The sequence below is a fragment of the Hordeum vulgare genome, chromosome 5H, assembly GCF_904849725.1.
Source record: "Hordeum vulgare subsp. vulgare chromosome 5H, MorexV3_pseudomolecules_assembly, whole genome shotgun sequence".
Lineage (NCBI taxonomy): Eukaryota > Viridiplantae > Streptophyta > Magnoliopsida > Poales > Poaceae > Hordeum > Hordeum vulgare.
In genome coordinates this window covers 44,301,574-44,321,255 of record NC_058522.1, presented here as the reverse complement: position 1 = coordinate 44,321,255, position 19,682 = coordinate 44,301,574, and the positions used below count along the sequence as shown (strand labels likewise).

The 19,682-nt window shown below is 43.2% G+C and overlaps 1 protein-coding gene and 1 pseudogene across 1 annotated transcript in view; one reads left to right on the top strand and one right to left on the bottom strand.

Annotated features, from left to right (window-relative positions):
• The first annotated feature begins 2,185 nt into the window (after nt 1–2,185).
• On the top strand, nt 2,186–6,322 carry LOC123396290 (annotated as a pseudogene).
• A 1,027-nt stretch (nt 6,323–7,349) lies between these two features.
• LOC123396289 (phosphoribosylformylglycinamidine cyclo-ligase, chloroplastic/mitochondrial-like) overlaps nt 7,350–19,682 on the bottom strand; it is a 97,239-nt gene continuing 84,906 nt past the window's right edge. The window contains exons 2-8 of the mRNA XM_045091266.1: nt 8,884–8,978; nt 8,692–8,793; nt 8,529–8,588; nt 8,069–8,241; nt 7,852–7,963; nt 7,608–7,766; nt 7,350–7,511 (exon numbers count right to left, since the gene is read on the bottom strand). Of these exons, the coding sequence (XP_044947201.1) occupies nt 7,350–7,511; nt 7,608–7,766; nt 7,852–7,963; nt 8,069–8,241; nt 8,529–8,588; nt 8,692–8,793; nt 8,884–8,978 (863 nt within the window). The remainder of the gene's footprint in view (nt 7,512–7,607; nt 7,767–7,851; nt 7,964–8,068; nt 8,242–8,528; nt 8,589–8,691; nt 8,794–8,883; nt 8,979–19,682) is intronic.

Genomic DNA, 19,682 nt, shown 5'->3' with positions numbered 1-19,682 from the left:
TATAGATCACTAGATAAACTCATGACAAGACAACAACAAAATATAACACATTTCAGACTTACAAATATTTCAGCATCTCCAAATCAGCATTATTTTCTAGCAAGTTGAGAACAAGCAAACCACACCTAAACATGGATTTCCATTGCAACCAAAATTAGCAGAGGCTAGCCTACACATCCAAGGGCAAATCTCTAGTTGACAACTCATTCATATCATGCACGGACTAAATCACGCAAAATAAACAAAAGGGCAACATGGTAAAATATCACGCAAACTAATTTTCTCAAAAGCTAAAATTAAATGCACAGTTAAATTCTATGGATTTTTCTACCCAAAAAACATGTATAACATGTGGGGTTGCAAAAATAAAATAACGCCACACAAATATGCGAGAATATGTCCTAAACACGATATAATAAACTAGGGACGGACCATACATGCAAAAGTACAAACATCTACTCTAAAAATACATGGCAAAATGTCCCTAGAAACATGAGCATTTAAACTACGGGAATCGAGTAATCCGGACAAGCACGAAAATAAATATGGGATAATCTCCTATTAGTACAACATGCAAAACGAGGCATATGGCGGGTCAAATCACTTCAAACATGCATGCAAGTTGCAAATTATGAATCTACGCGAAAAACTACACATGTTCCATATATTAAAATCACGATCCGACACTCGGTTAATAAACTACGGGCGTTTGAAAAACAACTAATTTTTTGAAAAATGAATAAATCGCCGATAAATAATAAAACCTACACGGGCCAAATCTGTTTCTAATGGGCTACACAAGGGGTGGCAGAGGATAGAATATCGCATCTACGGCGCTAGATAGGCAACAGGGAGGAGGCTCACCTGGTGAGCCTAGCCCGATCGGTGGAGGGGTTAAGCCAGGCCGAAGGAGGCCGACTCAGGCCGGGGCGCTGGGGCGCGGATGGGCCGAGCGGGAGGCCGGCCTTGCTTGGCGCGATTGGAGCTGGGCCTAGGCTTCGCTGCGACGCGGTCAACGCGGGCAAGCACCGTGTCGTCTCCGCGGCCGAACTCGAGCGAGGAAGGGCCAGCTGCTGGCAGGCCGGAACTCCGACGAGCTGCTCACGCGGCCAGCAAAGATGGGGGCGGCCGGAGGCGGCTGTCACGGCGGTTCTTGGCCGGATCTCGCCGGATCCGGGCCGGAGATGGCCGGCAGATGAAGCACACGCGCGACAGACCTCGGACAAAGCAGCCATGGCCGGCTGTTGGCTGCGGCGGGTGGTCGGCGCGTTGGAAGGCGGCAAGGGGGGGGCGATGCAGACCCTACGACGGGGCACCAACGACTGACGGCGAAGGTGCCTGCGGCGGCGCGAGGAGAAGTAGGGAGCGTGGGGAGGCAAGGCGCTACGGCTCTGCGGGAAGAGCGGCTCGGGCACTGTGGGCTGCTGTGCCCTGATGGGCTTGGCGTGCCGGTTGCGGGCTCGGTGGGCTCGACGACGCTGAGGAGGGAGGGAGGAGAGAGAGAGGCGGCTAGGGTTGCTGGTGGCACGGAAAACGAGGAGGAGAGAGGGGAGACTCGTATATTTTAGATCGTAAGTTTTTTTTTTGAGAGAACCACATGTTTCATTAATCGGAAAACAAGTTACCATAAGCAACACACGTGGAAACTAAAAAAAACCGGGATAAAATGATTATTCTGAATTTGCAGATAAAAACCTAAGAGATCGAGAAATACAAAACGATCCCTATGGTTTCCTGCAACCACCATAGCGAACGGCCGCCGCCCAACTCCAGCGCCGCCGAGACGAACGCCGGAAGAGACGCCGAGCCTCCACCATCCCAAGATCAGAGAAAGCACCATCGCCAACGAGGCTTTGTGAGTCGATGAACAGGCCCGCATCACGCAGCAAGGCACATGTCGCTATGGCACGTCGACCGGGGGACGTCCCCGTGCTGTCTTGGACCAAGATTTGTCGCCTCCCATCGACGAAGTCGGAGAGGAACGGCAGATCCACCACCTCCGGACCGGCATCCTCGCTCCAGAAAAACCACCTCGCCCCGGCCGCCAGCGCCGTCGCGAATAACCACGAACGCCAGCGACAGACCGAGAAACAGATCTCGCCAGATCTGAAGACCGGCGAGAAGACCAAGCTACCGATCTGAAGGACCGAGTAGCACACGTTGCCATCAACTTCGAGACACCGCCATGAAGGTCGCCGCCAGTGTGGGAATAGAATTGAGGCAAATTTATTTGTCCGGACGCCGCTCCCACCATCCCAACGACGTCCCAAGAAAACACTAGACCAAACCTAACTACAAGCCGGCGTCGCAGCGCCGTGGTCCCCACCGCCTCACGTCGCCGGAGTGGGCAACGGAGGAGGCAGGGACCGGTGGCGGCCGGCGTCGCTGGGGGCAGTTAGATCGCCTCTTGGTCGCCAATTTCCTTGGGGGCGGGGCGGTTGGCGATTCGGTGGGGGGCGCGTTTTGTTTAGGCCGCGTGTTAGATCGTAAGTTGTGCCTCTAAGAAAGTAGGAAGCATATTCTTATAACGTAAGATGGTCAGCGTACAGGCAACTAAGATTCATGTCCTGTGATTGTACATTTATGTCTAGGAGAACTTGTGTGCTTCACCCGGAACTCTATAATTCCCTATGCTTCATTCATAACTTGGGGGGACTGTAGATGTGAGGTTCTCATCAAGTTGCTTCAAGCAGAACTAGTACGATGGTGCTTTAATCGGAAACCTTTGAAATTCGATTGCAAATATCATAGTTGAAGCACATGTTTCTATACTTTCCATGAACACAAATTGGACATGAAGGTTCATATTTTAATGGCTATATCTACATAGCTCTTGAAGCACATGTTTGTATTTTCGTCCCCCAAAATGTAGGTTCTGATGGAAAGTACAGATTCAAAATCAAAGATATTCTTGAAATGGAAATGAAGCTCCTGGAAGGACTCGACTATTATTTGATTATTTTCCATCCATGCCGTCCTCTTTTACAATATGATTTTGCTTCCCCTATCATCTGAATAGAAATGACATTTTCCACTGATATAACATTTTATATCTTCTGGTGCTCTGAGTTTTTGAATTAAATCCCATAGATTCTACAATGGCATTGGGAGACGTACTATTTTACAGGTTATTGCAGGATGCTGGCATAATAGATGTGACACAATTCGCCTGGTAAGCACCAATTCTTGAATACAATGGAGTGCCAGGTCGAGAGCTGGATGCAAAGGAACTTGTTGGCCTTTCTTACAATTACTGTCATGGTGTACTGGTTTTTCTTTTTGTGAATGGAAGCTGCTTGTATTTCATATACTAGAAAGTTGCTTGATTCAGTTTAGTAATATTGGGTGGTTAAAGTAGCCTTTTTTTAAGCAATTTTTTGACAAGACCGATTTTACCCTCGGAGCCGGACCCTTTTAAAATGGGTCCTGATAACGCCCACATATGTGGGTGTTAAGGGGTGCTGCTCATACTTATTATGTGATGTGTAAGGGAAACAGTCCACACGTCTGTGTGTGGGCAAAACAGCTAACGTCCACACGTCCAACCTCCTGCCTCGCGACCCGCACATTCGGCCTGCCACCTCGCGGTCCCGTGTGCCCCCGCGTGACAGTTCCACTCAGTTGCCATGTAACACTGGGAAGACATGACAACTGAGAGGCATGTGGACACGACGAATTCCACTCAGTTGTCATGTAACACTTGGAAGACATGACAACTGACAGCCATACGGGCACGACCAGTTCCACTCAGTTGCCATGTAACATTAGGAAGACATGACAACTGACAGGCATGCGGGCACGGCCAGTTCCACTCAGTTGTCATGTAACACCGGGAAGACATGACAACTGACAGGCATGCGGGCACGACAGTTTCACTCAATTGCCATGGCAAAGACATGACAACTGACAGGCATGCGGGCATGACAGTTCCACTCAGTTGCCATGGGAAAGACATGGCAACTGACAGGCATGCGGGCACGACAGTTTCACTCAGTTGCCATGGGGAAGACATGGCAACTGACATGCATGCGGGCACGACAGTTTCACTCAGTTGCCACGTAACACTGGGAAGACATGGCAACTGACAGCCATGCGGGCATGGCAGTTCCACTCGGTTGTCATGTAACACTGAGAAGACATGACAACTGACAGGCATGCGGGCACGGCAGTTCCATTCGGTTGCTATGTAACACTGGGAAGGCATGGCAACTGACAGGCATGCGGGCGTGTGGGAGCGACGTCAGTTCCACCACATGTCGGATTGGCAGCCACTTGTGGGCGTGCACGAAATAGGCGTGCGGACAAACTCCTTAACACCCACACACCAGCGCCTTCCTACGTGGCACAAAAAATTGTCAAAAAATTTCAAGATTCGTGCAAACCACAAACGGACGCAGATCCATGCGTGTGGGTGTTTTGCAAACGCCCACACTTGTGGGTGTTATCTTTCTCTTTAAAATTTCGCTGTGCATATATTTCACTTAAGTAAAGAGCATTAGCAATTGGTATCATCATAATTGAATATCCTTTGTAGGAATGCAAGATCGTAGGGATACACAAATACCTCTATTGACTTTTCCTTCTCACTTTAGTATAGTACAATATGATGAGATCGGTATATTTTTGAACGAAGGATCATCACATGGACGGAAAATTTGAACGAAATACCTTCTAGATGATTTATGGGTGTACAAGTAAACCTATCTGGCTATATCTCTATTCTCTATGCTGATTAGACTCTGTTACTTCTAAGGGCCTTGTCAATGATACTTGCAAGATGGATCTTATTATCATATATCCTCCATATATGATTGCGTAAGCGTCAATATTTTGTATTCCGAATGACCAAATTTTCTCGTGGGGGGGGGGGGGGGGGGGGGCGAGATTCTCGGTTACCATGGTTACCGAGAAATACCGAATAAATTTTGTACGAAATTTATAATGCAATTTTGAATTCAAATTTTGAAAACTATAAATACATAAGACTTGAACATGGATATATAAGAACAGTGTTAGTAGCTCAGTGGTAATCCCGTATGTGCTTGCTAATTGCTCTAACGTCATGTGTTCGATTCATGTTTGGGTACTTTTCCATTATTATGCATCACTTGAGGAAAATAAATGAAACATAAAAAAGTTGATCTTAGCGTGAGTCGAACCTCCAACCTCTTGAGGTGGGGGAGGGAGAAGGCTACCACCACGCCACAAATGTAGATATAACATTATTAAGATGCTGCTCTATTTGACTAAAACTATAGCTTTTAAATTCAAAAAATTTGGATTTTTTTGCTCGGGATATATGTTTCTCGTGGGGCGGCGAGAAACGCGGTTACCGCCCGATAACCGTTTTTCTCGGGCGGTACCCAAAACAGAGGTAAGCGTGCATATACAGTGGGAATTTTAGGTGCCGTTAAAGATCCATATATTTCTGTGGCAGCTGGTGCACTGCAGGGTCCCATCCGGGACGGAGGTGCTGAAGGGGTACGGACCACATCCGATGGGTTGTGTCCTCTGTGTAGGGTCCCAGAGGATTACAACCATATCGTCTTCACCTGACCGACCGCTAGGTTCATGTGGAGCTGTGTACGGGAGGCGGTTGGGGGCGGTTGGAGCCACGACAACCTGCCCGACATGTTTGCCGAGGTGCTTGGGTCATACAGCGCCGCTGTGAGACCGACCTTTGGGTTACCATCGGGGCCCTTTATGTGGACTCTATGGAATATTCGTAATAAGCTTGTGATAGAGCATGTAATTTCTCTCCGTGCGACTAATGCCATTTTTAAATTGTGTGGCTTTCTACAGCTATGGTGGCCGCTTAGTCGGCGCACCGACCGACACTCCATCGACATGACTTCGCTGCACTGAGGGCCGTTGCCGCCCGCATGTCTTCCGCCGCAACACCGCTGCTTCGTCCCCCTCCAGAGCCAGATTAACTTAGCTGTCTTTTTCTCTCTCTTGGGGATTATTGTGCTGCTCCCCCAGCAAGACTTCATGTTTTCGTTTGTACTGTGGCCATGGCTGTATGCCAATGGGCATGTGTGTGGGTGCTTTGAACCTGGTGGTGTCTTGTATGCTTTGGTCGAGGCTTTATAATATAAAGCGGGAGGAAATCCTTTTTCATCATTGTAAGTGTTTCATTGATATTTTTTCAAACATTGACGATTTTGTTCTGTCCTCGTATTAACCCACTTGCAATTTTCAGGTTGAGAATATTTGTATGGAAATCTTGAACGTGTACCACACCTATAAGATTGATCCTAACAGGGGACTCCAGGAGGACAAGATCATTCCAGTGATGAACAAGTTGTCATCAAAGGCCTGAAGCCAGATTTAGCACCGATTTTAGTCTGCCTACTTAACCACATGACACTTCTTTGACTGGAGTGTGCGCAAATCTTGGACAAATTTGAAGTCGAGATTTAGGGAATGACCTGATGCACTTGGAGGGCATTGACTCAAGATAGGCGTGCAAGTTATTTTCATGGTGATCACCATGGTAGAGGTAGCCTAGTTTATGTGCTTATAACAGTCTGCAACAATTGGTATTTGTAGATTCTGAATCTTAAAATACAAGGCACAGAACAATTTCAGTTTGAGTTCTGCTCGTTGAGTTGTTCTTTGAGGTCTTCCATTCATTCATCTATAGAATGCGGTAGTTGTCGAGGTGATTAAAACTGTGGAAATTTACCAGACAGAGCACTTGAAAAGAACAGATATAATATCGAAATATAATTTTTTTTATATGTAAAGATGTTGGTACAAAAGTATGAAAAGATTCTCAACTTCCCCATTTAAAAAAAGAGTTCAACTTAACACTCCAAGCACGCCTAATATAAAGGAGTTACAAAAATTCAGCTGCTTTGCCCACAGGACAAAACAAATCTCAAATCACTGCAGGAAATTTGAGCTGAAAGCTCATCGCAAGGCATCATAGTGAACACCCTACTTTGTAGATTCTGCAACACTTGGTATTTGTAGATTCTGAATCTTAAAATACCCAAGGCGCGGAACAATTTCAGTTTGAGTCCTGCTTGTTGAGTTGTTCTTTTAGGTCTTTCATTCATTCATCTATAGAATGCGGTAGCTATCGAGCTGATTAAAACTGGAAATTTACCAGGCGGAGCACTTGAAAAGAACATACCTAATACGGAAATATAATTAATTTTTATATGTAAAGATGTTGATACAAAAGTATGAAAATATATTCAACTTCTACATTAAAAAAGGTTCAACTTAACACTCCAAGCACACCTAAGACAAAGGAGTTACAAAAATTCGGCTGCTTTGCCCGCACGACAAAACAAATCTCAAATCACTCTAAACTTGAACTGAGAGCTCATCGCAAGGCATTAGACGTAGTGAACACCATTGCCCTGGATCACCTCTCCAATGCGATAAGCAGGGTTTGATTCCTCAATAATCCTGTCAGATGCATCCTTGCTTACTACAAGGACCATCCCGACACCCATGTTGAACGTCCGCATCATCTCAGCGTCTTCAACTTTTCCAACCTATAAACGTGTACCAAATATTCCAATAACTGAGTACATGGACAATGAATATATTGACGGAGAATTGCAAGCCAAGTTTGTTTGTTAGATATTTACCTGTTGAAGCCACTTGAACACATGTGGCACCTCCCACGATCCAGTGAAAATTCTCGCCCCGAGTCTAGAAGGAAGTACTCTGGGGATGTTATCAGTGAAGCCACCACCAGTGATATGGGCTAGTCCTTTCACACCACCCTTGCTGATGATCTCAAGCACCTTTTTCATCCAACATGATTGAGTTACAACTTTGGGTATAAAAAAACCCACAGGAAATACATGTCATTCATCGATAAAGACTAACCTGCTCAACATAGATGACAGTCGGTGTCATGAGAGTTTCACCTACGGTAGTTGTTTTGCCATCGTTTCCTGGGAACTGATCAGTCAAGGAGAGTCCACTTTTGTCCAATACTCTAGAAATAAGAATCTTTTTAGCTATCATTAACCATAAACAATTCGAGAAAATAAATAAAGACTAAGGCATAAAATTTGAACTATGAATCATCTATGTGATATACCTTCTAACGAGAGAGAACCCGTTTGAATGAATCCCACTTGAAGGAAGACCAATGAGGATATCTCCCTCCACAATGTTTTTACCGTCGATGAGCTTATCCTTGTCCACAACACCCATGGCAAAACCAGCTAGATCATATTCACCTTCCGCATAGAAACCAGGCATCTCTGCTGTCTGTCACAACCAATTACTCAATTAGGAATGTCTTCTTGTATTGTTTATTATATAAAATAGTCATAGTCCATATGGAATGTTTATGGTGAGTAAATGCCAATTTTACATTGAAATGGACAACGACAAGAAGTATCACGGTATTTTCAGTTAAAAAAAATTCCATGCACCAAAGATAAAAAAAATACAATACATATCGTTGCTGTTATACTAATGTTCATATATGAGAGATAATTCAAATGACTCGACGAGATTCATTACAGAGAAAAGCTTATCTCAGGAGATATCACCTCTCCTCCTATCAGATTACATCCTGATTGTTGGCATCCATCAACAATTCCCTTGATAACCTATATATGCAATTAAATATGAATAAACACCACTTCATGAGCTGAAGACAAGATTACAATAAGCAACAAATGTTGCATTAAGTGAACAACAACACCACATTACCTTCTCTGCAAGATCGACATCAAGCTTGCCCGTAGCATAGTAATCGGAGAATACCAATGGTTTTGCGCCTGATGTTAAGATGTCATTGACACTCATAGCTACCTACAATGATGAACAAACAATATAGGGATTGATTCACTCCACGTGATAGATGTGACAAAGAGCGCATATATATAGCAATCGATCACATACCAGGTCAATCCCAACTGTATCATGAATACCAGTTTCAAATGCAAGCTTCAGTTTTGTCCCAACACCATCAACGCTAAACACAAGGTATTCATCCTCTGTTCAATCCAACCAAAGGAAACAAAAATACCATGAATATGGCAATTACATTCACGTGCCTAACCTGTGTAAACAAGAGATACAAGGTCCGACCCAGCCAGTGGACCATGAACTTGTAAAAGAAAGGGCCAACGGGAGCATCATAGCACAACTGCAGTCTAAGTGTCTAACACATTAATGCTCTCCTTGCACGACAACCACATAACTGTTAGTGTGAGAGCATGTACAACTACCCCTATTTCATCTTTAAATGTCTGAAATACCCGTCCGATTAGCGTCCGGTCAAAAGAAACGATGCAATAAGACCGTTCACTTTCTTTATAAGGCATGTACAATGGTTGATAAGATAATCTTATCTTAAATTTTGCATGTAATTTAGAGATGTAAAAAGAGAGTCTACAATGGATCATCTCTTAGCTTTATCTTCTATAATTAGTTACTAGCAAAAGGGCCCGTGCGTTGCAACGGAAGAAAAAAATACCACACACTTTTAATATTTTAATAATCCATCTTGGCAAACTATCCAAAATAGCCAACCTTTTCACTAATGAGGAGAAGATCCGCCACTACTATATCCTTAAGCTGTTTCCTTTCTCTCTAAAGGATGATGCTAAAGCCTGGTTCACCTCTCTTGCTCCTGGATGTGTGCATAGTCCCCAGGAGATGGTCTATTACTTCTGTGAGAAATATTTCCCCTCCCATAAGAAGCAAGCTGCCTTGGAGGAAATATACAACTTTTCTCAACTCCAAGAAGAGAGTCTTCCACAAGCTTGGGGGAGGCTCGTCCAGCTACAGAATGCTTTGCCTGATCACCCTCTCAAGAAGAACGAGATACTTGATATCCTCTATAACGGACTTACCGATGCCTCTAGAGACTACCTAGATAGTTGTGTCGGTTGTGTTTTTAGGGAACGAACTGTAGAACAAGCTGAGACCCTACTGAATAAGCTCTTGATCAACGATAATGCTTGGACTATTCCCGAACCACCTCCTAAGCCAACTCCTAAGAAAAGAGGTATTCTATTCCTCAATCCCGAAGATATGCAAGAAGCCAAGAAGTATATGCAAAAGAAAGGCATTAGATCTGAAGATGTCAAAAATCTACCACCTATCGAAGAGATCCACGGTCTCGATAACCCGATACAGGTAGTAGAAGTGAATTCTCTGCGTAGGTTTGATGAGAGTGATATTCCTTTTGATAAACCTGCTAGCCTATGCTTTGATGAATTTGACAACTTTGTTGCCAAATAACAGAGTTTCAATGATTATGTTAGGAGACATTTGGAACAAAGTGCTCGTATGCTTAGCCATCTAAGTGCTTGTGTAGACAGAAATGTCAATGCTCTGAAGCTTCTGAGTAAACATGCCTCTATGATTACTACTCAGGTAGAACAAGTACTTAAAGCTCAGAATGACTTGCTCAATGAATTAAATGACAACTCTGTCAGAGTCACTACTAGAGGAGGCAAAATGACTCAGGAACCTTTGGATCCTGAAGGTCATCCTAAGAGAATTGATCAAGATTCTCAAGGAACCAATGCTGATACACCTAGTAATCCTGAAGAGAAGAAGAAGGATGATAGAAACCGGCACGCCAGTTCACCAAATACTATCACACCTGAAGGACCTAATGATATTTCTGCGTCTGATGCAGAAACACAATCAGGTGATGAACATGAACCTGGTGACAATGTGGATAGTGATGTTCATAATAATGCTCAACCTAGCCATGATGAGGATGTGGAGATTGAACTTACGGTTAATCCTGATAACCAACAACCTAAGAGATACGAGTGGAATGACTTCACTGCTAGGAAGCATGGTAAAGAAAGAGAGCCATGGATTCAGAGACCTATGCCCTTTCCTCCTAAGCCATCCAAGGAAAAGGATGATGAGAATTTTGAGCGCTTCGTTGAGATGATAAGACCCGTATTTCTGCAGATGCGGTTAACTGATATGCTCAAGATGTCACAGTATGCCAAGTACATGAAAGATATCGCGACTAATAAACGGAGGATACCAGATCTTGAGATCTCCACCATGCTTGCCAATTACACTTTCAAAGGTGGAACTCCTAAGAAACTTGGTGATCCCTGAGTGCCCACTATACCTTGCTCTATTAAATGAAACTACGTAAGAACTGCCTTATGTGACCTTGGAGCCGGTGTTAGTGTTATGCCGCTCTCTCTTTATCTTAGACCTGAGTTGGATAAGTTGATACCCACTTAAATTTCTCTGCAAATGGCCGACAAATCAACATCTTTCCCTATCGGCATTTGCGAGGATGTGCCTGTTGTGGTTGCTAATATTACTATCTTAACAGACTTTGTTATCTTGGATATTCCCAAGGACGATGCCATGGCTATCATCCTCGGAAGACCCTTTTTAAACACTGTAGGTCCTGTTATAGATTGCAACAAAGGCAATGTCACTTTCCATGTCAACGCTTATGAGCACACAATGCACTTTCCGAAGAAACGATATCAAGTACATTGCATCAATGCTATCGAAAAGACTTCATCGATTCTCATTGGGCGCTTTGAATGCCCTATTCGTCGTGTCAAGATGAAGTATGATTTGCTTGTTGGGGAGATACATATCCCCATTGAGGTGACTTAGTGGCTATTCTCCGTTCTTGCAAGTTGTAGTTACCTGCTATGTGTTATGATCCGGCAACCCCGGAGTGGCAATAACCAGAACCACTCCCGGTGACGACCATAGTTTGAGGAGTTCATGTGTTCACCAAGTGCTAATGCGTTGGTCCGGTTCTTTATTAAAAGGAGAACCTTAATATCCCGTAGTTTCCTTTTGGACCCCGTTGCCACGGGAGGGATGGAAAATAGATGTCATGCAAGTTCTTTTCCCTAAGCACGTATGACGACACACGGAATGCATGCCTACATCACATTAACGAACGGGAGCTAGCCACATATCTCTCCGTGTTATAGCTGTTGCATTATGAATATCATCGAAACAAATCACCGACCCAATGCCTACGAGTTTGTCCTACTGTTGCTACTGCCGTTACTTGTCTTGCTCTGCTGCTACTACTATTGCTACTGCTTTTACTTGTCTTGCTCTGCTGCTACTACTGTTGCTACTGCTATTACTTGTCTTGCTCTGCTGCTGCTACTACTGTTGCTACTGCTGTTACTTGCTTTGCTCAGCTGCTACTGTTGGTACTACTGTCGCTTGCTACTGTTGCTACTTGCTACTGCTGTCACTACTGATGTTCCTTGCCACTCCATTTGCTCGTTACACTGCCGATACCCACTACTTCGCTGTTACTACTTCGCTGTCACCATTGTGCTTGCAGATACTAATCTTTCAGGTGTGGTTGAATCTGATAAATTCAGCTACTAATACTTCGGAGTATACTCTCACCTCCTAAGGCTTACCTACAAATTTGGGTCGAATACTCTACCCTCAAAAACTGTTGCGAACCACGCGCTGGTGGGCCATCAACAACATTCTTCCAGTTTCATTGCCGGGGAGTGCTATTAGCATTCTTCTAGTGCCTTTGCAGGAGAAGGTTAGTTGTTATAAGCATTCTCTAGCTAACACTAGAGATTGCAGGATCAACACTTTTCTGGAGCCATTGCCAGAGAAGCACAACTGACGTCAGATGCCAACATAGATTTTGAGATGACTATGATGTAGTATGAAAGGATGGTATTCTCCTTTGAATGATGTAGTATGATAGGATGCCAACTGTGGCTTGACTTGGCGCATGTTCATGCATGTAGTTGAAACAAAATCAACATAGCCTCTATGATGTTCGTGTCAGTGGTGATTTATATCCTGTTCATGCTTGCATTCAATGTTAGTCAAACTCATTGCATCTTGATGACTGTTTTTGCTCACTAGTTGGTCGCTTCCCAGTCTTTTGCTAGCCTTCACTTGTACTAAGCGGGAATACTGCTTGTGCATCCACTCCCATAAACCCAAAAGTTTTTCCATGAGAGTCCACCATACCTACCTATTTGCGGTATCTACCTGCCGTTCCAAGTAAATTTGCATGTGCCATTCTCTAAACCTTCAAGAAATAAATCTGTTTTGCATGCCCGAACCGCTCATGTGGTGATAGAGGGCTATTGGTATCTTCCATGCTAGGAGTGTTATATTCAACATGTGTTTATTGCTACTGCAACAAAATACCTTCCAACGGCGCCAGAAATAGGAGTGTTGCTTGATACTCCTTAGCAACGGCACCAGGAATCCTTCAGCTGCAGCTACGCCTTAAGGGACTTCCTAAGCAAGTATGCAAAGGATTTCCCCCGTGGCCTTGGAGCCTTGCGTTGGTGTTCCCTCGAAGCGGAAAGGGTGATGTAGCATAGCGGTGGTAAGTATTTCCCTTAGTTTGAGAACCAAGGTATCAATCCGGCGGAATAGTATCTCAAGATCCTGCACAAACACAAAAGCTTGCACCCAACGCTATGAAGGGGTTGTCAATCCCTTATAGATTGTTTGCCAAGTGAGAACTGAAAGCAACAAAGTAACAAAGCAAAGTAAAAGCGGAGGTGTAAACGATGGATGTGAATAGACCCGGGGGCCGTAGTGTTTACTAGTGGCTTGTCTCATGAAAGCAAGTAGACGGTGTGTGAACAAATTACTGTCGAGCAATTGATAGAACTGTGCAGAGTCGTGATGATATCTATGCAATGATTATTTCCATAGGCATCACTTCCGAAACAAGTAGACCGATACTGTCTCCATCTACTACTATTACTCCACACGTTGACTGCTATCCAGCATGCATCTAGTGTATTAAGTCCATAAGAACAGAGTAACGCCTTAAGCAAGATGACATGATGTAGAGGGATAATCTCAAACCAATGATAAAACCCCATCTTTTTATCCTTGATGGCAACTGCTTGATGTGTGCCTTGCTGCTTCTACTGTCACTTGGAAAGGTCACCACATGGCAGAACCCAAAACCAAGCACTTCTCCCACTGCCAGAATCGTAGATCTCGTTGGCCAAACAAAACCCAAGACTCGGAGAGACTTACAAGGATATCAAATCATGCATATAAGAAATCAGCAAAGACTCAAATATATATCATAGATAATTTGATCACAAGTCCACAATTCATCGGATCTCGACAAACATACCGCCAAACAAGATTACATCGGATAGATCTCCATGAAGATCATGGAGAACTTTGTATTAAAGATCCAAGAGAGAGAAGAAGCCATCTACCTACTAACTACGGACCCGAAGGTCTGGAGTGAACTACTCACGAGTTATTGGAGGGGCGATGATGATGATGAAGAAGCCCTCCACCTCCAAAGTCCCCTCCGGCACGTCGCCGGGAAGGGTCTCCAGATGAGATCTCACGGAAACGGAAGCTTGCGGCGGCGGAAAAGTATTTTCGAGGCTCCGCTGATTTTTTGCGGAATATTTGGTAATATATAGGCGCAAAACCTAGGTCAGGAGGCGGCCAGGGAAGCCACAAGCTTGCCCACCGCCTCGTCCCCCTGGTGGCGTGGTGCAAGCTTGTGGGCTCCCTAGGGCCCACCTAGCTTGGCCCAAAGGCTCCCTGGTCTTCTTTCGTTCGGGAAAAATTATTTCAGGGATTTTATTCCGTTTGGACTCCGTTCCAAAATCAGATCTGAAAAGAGTCAAAAACACGGAAAAACAGGAACTGGCACTTGGCACTGAATCAATAAGTTAGTCCCCAAAAAGATATAAAAAGGTACATAAAACATACAAAGAAGACAAGATAACAGCGTGAAACCATAAAAAATTATAGATACGTTTGAGACGTATCAAGCATCCCCAAGCTTAACTCCTGCTCGTACTCGAGTAGGGAAGTGATAAGAATGAATTTTTGATGCTTTCATGCTACCTAGCATAGGTGTCCTTTGTAATTCCTCTTATGTGACGTGAATGTTCAGATCCATTAGATTCAAAACAATAGTTTGCTATTGACGTGGAAACAATAATAATTCAAGCAAACTAGCAAAGTAATCATGAACTTTCAAAATAACAAGGCCAAAAGAAAGTTATCCCTACAAAAGCATATAGTCTGGCTATGCTCTATCATCATTGCACAACGAATTTAAATCATGCACAACCCCGGTATTTGCCAAGTAATTGTTTCACACCTTTACTTTCTCAAACATTTTCAACTCTCACGCAATACATGAGCGTGAGCCATGGTTATAGCACTATAGATGGTGTGGAATGTGGTGGGGGTTGCAAGACAAAAAGGAGAAGATAGTCACATTAACTAGGCATATCAATGAGTTGTGGAGATACTCGTCATTAGATATCAATGTGAATGAGTAGGGATTGCCATATAAATAATGCACTAGAGCTATAAGTACGTGAAAGCTCTTAAAGAAAACTAGTGGGTGTGCATCCAACTTGCTTGCTCACGAAGACCTAAGGCAATTTTGAGGAAGCCTATCATTGGAATATACAAGCCAAGTTATATAATGAAAATTTCCCACTAGCTATATGATGGTGACAAAACGAGAGACTCTTAGTCATGAAGATCATGGTGCTCAAAATGCACAAGTGTGGAAAAAAATGGTAGCATTGTCCCTTCTCTCTTTTTCTCTCATTTTTTTATTTTTTTATTTTGGTGGCTCTTTGGCCTCTTTTTTATGGGCTTCTTTGGCCTCTTTTATTTCCTCACATGGGACAATGCTCCAATAATGATGATCATCACACTTTCAACTCAAGACTTAGAGCAACTATGACTCTATATGGAATGCCTTCGGTAGTGTACCGTGGCAATGATCTAGCATGGCATAGACATCAATGGAAACATCATGCTAGATATCTTATGATCGTGCAAAGGCAATGTAGACGTGGTTGCACATATCATGGTGGTAGTTGCATGGCAATATATCTCGGAATGACTTTGAAAAAACCATAGTAGGTAGGTATGGTGGTTGTTTTGAGGGAGGCTAATGGTGGGTTTTGTGCACCAGCGAAAGTTGCATGACACTAAGAAGATAGTGATGGTGGAAGGTGAAAGTGCATCTAAACCATAGACTCAACATTAGTCATGAAGAACTCATATACTTGTTGCAAAAGTTTTATTAGTAATCGAAACAAAGCATTCAACGCATACTCCTAGGGGAAGGGTTGGTAGGTATAAACCATCGCGCGATCCCGACCGCCACGCAAAGGATGACAATCACTAGACTAATCATGCTCAGATTTCATCACATAGAGGTTCACCATACGTGCATGCTATGGGAATCACTAACTTAAACACAAGTATTTGTAGATCCACAACACCTTACTAGCATGACTTCAATATTACCATAACCACAACTCAAAACTAATTGAGATGAATCAAACTTCTCTAATTATTCAATGCACATGAAGGAGGAAGTTTTCGTATCCCTTTGGATAACTACCCCTTTTGAGACTATTTTCAAAGCATAGATCAACTACCAAGCCACGCACCACTGCGCTCTAAAAGATATAAGTGAAGCACATAGACTAAAAGTATCTAGCTCAAAAGATATAAGTGAAGCACGACAAAATCACGGTGTGTGCATGTCTCTCTCTCTAGGTGTGCAGCAAGGATGATTGTGACACAACAAAAATAAAAGACTCCTACGATACAAGACGCTCCAAGCAAAAACACATAACATGTGGTGAATAAAACAATAGCCCCAAGTAACGTTCCGATGGATTGAAGACGAGAGAGGGGATGCCTTCCCGGGGCATCCCCAAGCTTAGGCTTTTATGGCAACCTTGAATCTCTTGGGGTTCCTTGGGCATCCCCAAGCTTGAGCTCTTGCCACTCTTTATCTTTTTGTCCTTAAGAACTTCACCCAAATCTTGAAAACTTCACAGCACGAAACTTAAACAGAAACTCGTGATAACATTAGTACAAGAAAGCAAGCCACCACTTTCTTAGGTACTGTAGCAAACTTAAATTCTACTTGTGCTGATGTTGGGTTACTGTACTTTCAATCTTCCATGGCTAATACCCCTCAATATTATCCATAGTTTCATCAAAATAAGCAACCAACACAACAAAAACAGAATCTGTTAACAGGAGACCAGTCTGTAGCAATCTGTATGTTTCGTATACCTCTGGTACTTCAAAAATTCTGAATCATTACGACAGTCTCAAGAATTTGCGTAGCAATGAGAAGCAAAAAGAATCAACTCAAAAGCTCTTACAGAAAAAATGAAAATTCTTTTCGTGAGCAGAAAGTTTCTGTCTTTCCCAGCATGAGCAAACGATCATCCTCAGGACTAATCATAACGGTTTTGCTTGGCACAAACGCAAAAAGAAACACAAAAAAATACAATTATAACAGAATTATGAAAGTGTGGAAAACCCAAAACAGAAATAAAAAGGATAGATTCATTGGGTTGCGTCCCAACAAGCCCTTTTGTTTAACGCCCTTAGCTAGGCGAAACTGATGGAATCACGTATAGTCATCTTTGGTGCTCAAACCATAGGTAGCCCTCATCATAGATTCATAAGGCAATCTTATTTTCTTTTCTAGGAAAGTTCTCCATGCCCTTCTTTAAGGGAAATTGAAATCTAATATTCCCTTCCTTCATATCGATGATAGCACCAATAGTCCTTAGGAAAGGTCAACCAAGAATAATGGGACATGAAGGATTGCAATCTATGTCAAGTACAATGAAATCCACGGGTACATAGTTCGTATTTGAAACAATAAGAACATCATCGATCCTTCCCATGGGTTTCTTGATAGTAGAATCCGCAAGATGCAAATTAAGAGAACACTCTTCTATCTCATGAAAACCAAGAATATGACATAAAGACTTTGGAATCGTGGAAACACTAGCACCCAAATCACACAATGCATTGCACTCATAGTTTTTGATCTTGATTTTGATAGCAGGTTTCCACTCATCATGAAGTTTTCTAGGAATCGAGACTTCTAGTTCGAGCTTCTCTTCAAGAGATTTCATCATAGCATCTACGATATGCGCGGTAAAGGCTTTGCTTTGGCTACAAGCATGTGAAGAGTTTGCAATGGATTGCATCAAAGAAATGCATTCAAACAAGGAGCAATTGTCATTATTGAATTCCTTGAAATCCAAAGTGGGAGTTTCATTACTACCCAAAATTTTGACTTCTTCTACTCCACTCTCCACACCTTTATCATCAAGATAGGTGAACTCCGAATCATCGGGGCATTTTTCAACCAAAGTGGATTCATATCCAGCCCCTCCATAAGTAGGTTTGACATCCGAAAACAAAGATTCAACAGGAGACACACCAAGCACTTTAAGATCTTCGTGATTTGCATCACTAGAACGCACCCTTTTAAACCATTCATGTCTAGCGTGAATTTGGGCAGTTCTTTCTTTGCTCTCATTCATGGAGATACGCATAGCTTTCAAAGTTCCATCCAAGTTGATCTTGGGAGGAGCGCATCTAACTTTCAAAGCATCAATATCACAAGACATCCTATAACCTCTCTTAGCCAAATCGTCTATTTTGAGTAGTTTTTCCTCTATGGACGCATTGAAAATCTTTTGACAGTTGATGAACTCCTTGATATTACTCTCTAGATCAGAGGGTAATTTGTTATGATTTCCATAAGTGTTGCCGTAGGAATTGCCATAATTGTTAGAGGAGTTACTAGGAAAAGGCCTAGGAACATAGTTTCCTCTAAAAGCATCATTGTTGCCAAAATTGTTCCTACCAACAAAATTCACGTCCAAACTAGCGTTGCTACTCTCAATCAAAGAAGATAGTGGCATGTCATTAGGATCTACGGTAGCATTTCTACTAGCAACCAAATTCATCAACTCGTCCATCTTAGCACTAAGCGAGTTAATCTCTTCTATAGCGTCCACCTTTTTGCTAGCAGGCGACCGTTCAGTGTGCCACTGAGAGTAGTTGGTCATGATATTGTCTAGGAGTTTTGTAGCGTCTCCTAACGTGATTTCCATGAACGTTCCACCTGAGGCGGAGTCCAAGATATTGTGAGAAGCGAAATTCAAGCCAGCGTAAATGTTTTGTATAATCATCCACAAACTCATACCATGAGCGGGACAATTTCTAATCATAAGCTTCATCCTCTCCCAAGATTGTGCAACGTGTTCATGATCAAGTTGCTTGAAATTCATGATATCGTTACGTAAGGAGATGATCTTAGCCGGCGGAAAATAGTTGGATATGTAAGCATCTTTGCACCTATCCCAAGAATCGATACTATTTTTAGGCAAAGAAGAAAACCAAGTTTTTGCGCGATCTCGCAACGAGAAAGGAAAAAGTTTTAACTTAATCACGTCATTATCCACATCTCTTTTCTTTTGCATATCACAAAGCTCAATGAAGGTATTGAGATGGGATGCGACATCTTCACTAGGAAGGCTAGAGAATTGCTCTTTCATAACAAGATTCAGCAAAGCTGCGTTGATTTCATACGATTCCGCACTAGTGGCGGGAGCAATCGGAGTACTAATAAAATCATTTTTATTAGTGCTCGAGAAGTCGCAAAGTTTGGTGTTTCCAGACATGATGTCTTCAACAAACAAACACTACTGGAAAACAGTTTTTTGCCATCTGCTGCTTCTTTGTCGTCTGTTGTGTGATGGCAAAGGCCCTCTTTGCCATCAGCTACCAGAAACCAGACGGCAAAGAGAAGGCTGATGGCAAAGAGGGTCTTTGCCATCAGCTGCTTCTTTGCCGTCTGCTGGCTCACGGCAAACACCACTCAGGCTGACGGCAAAGAGCTG